Genomic DNA, 1,113 nt, shown 5'->3' on the forward strand with positions numbered 1-1,113 from the left:
TTTTGGTACAATTCATCAAAATTATTTTCTTACTAATGATAATGGAATATCAAAGAATACACTAATTTTTTTTTCAATATTAACTAGTATTCAAAAGAGAATAACAGTGTTGGAGTAAAGACTTATCTTTCATTATTAAACCAAAGACAGAAGAAAAATTTTATGACAAATTTTGCCTATAAAGGGAGAAACTGAAAGACATATTCTAGGTCATTTTAAATTAAGAATATCATCTCTCCATAGGAATTTTACATCTGAATTTTATCAATTTTTACAACAAATTCTATGCTTCATCTTCAGTTAAGTAAAGGATATTTTTATTGGATTTCTGCACTGAAAAAATTAATATTGATGTTTGATTCATGTTTTACATGGCTGTTATATCCACTGAAGAGTGATTACTATTTAGGCAGACTGTGTTTAATTCCTATCTGCTACCTGAACTCTGTGACCTTGTGAGAGTACAAAATAAGTGCTAATAGAGTGAGTGAATGAAAGAAGGGTTGGCGTGTGGATGGGTAGATGAACTATTGGTGAAACAGATGCTCCATTATACCATTACTGTCACAAGTATACTAGACCATTCTCACCCCACTAGTCTCTTTACGGCCCCTCTTACATCTTTGTTTCTGAGGGTGTAGATTAGAGGGTTGAGGCTAGGTGTGACAACAGTATAAAACAGGGCAATGAACTTGCCTTGATCTTGAGAATTTCCTGATGGTGGCTGGAGGTATATACACATGACTGGAATGAAAAAGAGGGATACAACCATAAGATGGGCTCCACACGTCCCAAAGACTTTCTGGAGTCCAGTTGTTGACTGCATCCTCAGCACTGCCCAGGCAATGGCACCATAGGAGCTGAGAATGAGGATGAGAGGTATGAGAACAAAAATGGAACTCGTGACCATGAGGGTCAGCTCATTAGCATGAGTATCAACACATGACAGTCGAAGCAGTGCTGGAACTTCACAGAAGAAATGGTCCACTTGGCGATGTCCACACAGGGGTACCCAGAAGGTAAATGAGAAGTGAAGTGCTGAGTTGGAAAAGCCACTTACCCAACAAGCCACAGCCAACAGTTGACAGAAACGAGGGTGCATGAGGACAGTAT

At 38.2% G+C, this 1,113-nt stretch overlaps 1 protein-coding gene across 1 annotated transcript; it reads right to left on the reverse strand.

Moving 5' to 3' along the window:
* Positions 1–586: 586 nt before the first annotated feature.
* Positions 587–1,111, reverse strand: LOC104986968 (olfactory receptor 2J3-like; the record flags this gene model as incomplete). Its single annotated transcript, XM_010837712.1, has 1 exon — positions 587–1,111. A coding segment is annotated over one exon (525 nt), but the record flags the coding sequence as incomplete, so codon positions are not given.
* Positions 1,112–1,113: the final 2 nt, after the last annotated feature.

This window comes from Bison bison, unplaced genomic scaffold (assembly GCF_000754665.1).
Source record: "Bison bison bison isolate TAMUID 2011002044 unplaced genomic scaffold, Bison_UMD1.0 scf7180017845884, whole genome shotgun sequence".
In the NCBI taxonomy this organism is placed as follows: Eukaryota; Metazoa; Chordata; class Mammalia; order Artiodactyla; family Bovidae; genus Bison; species Bison bison.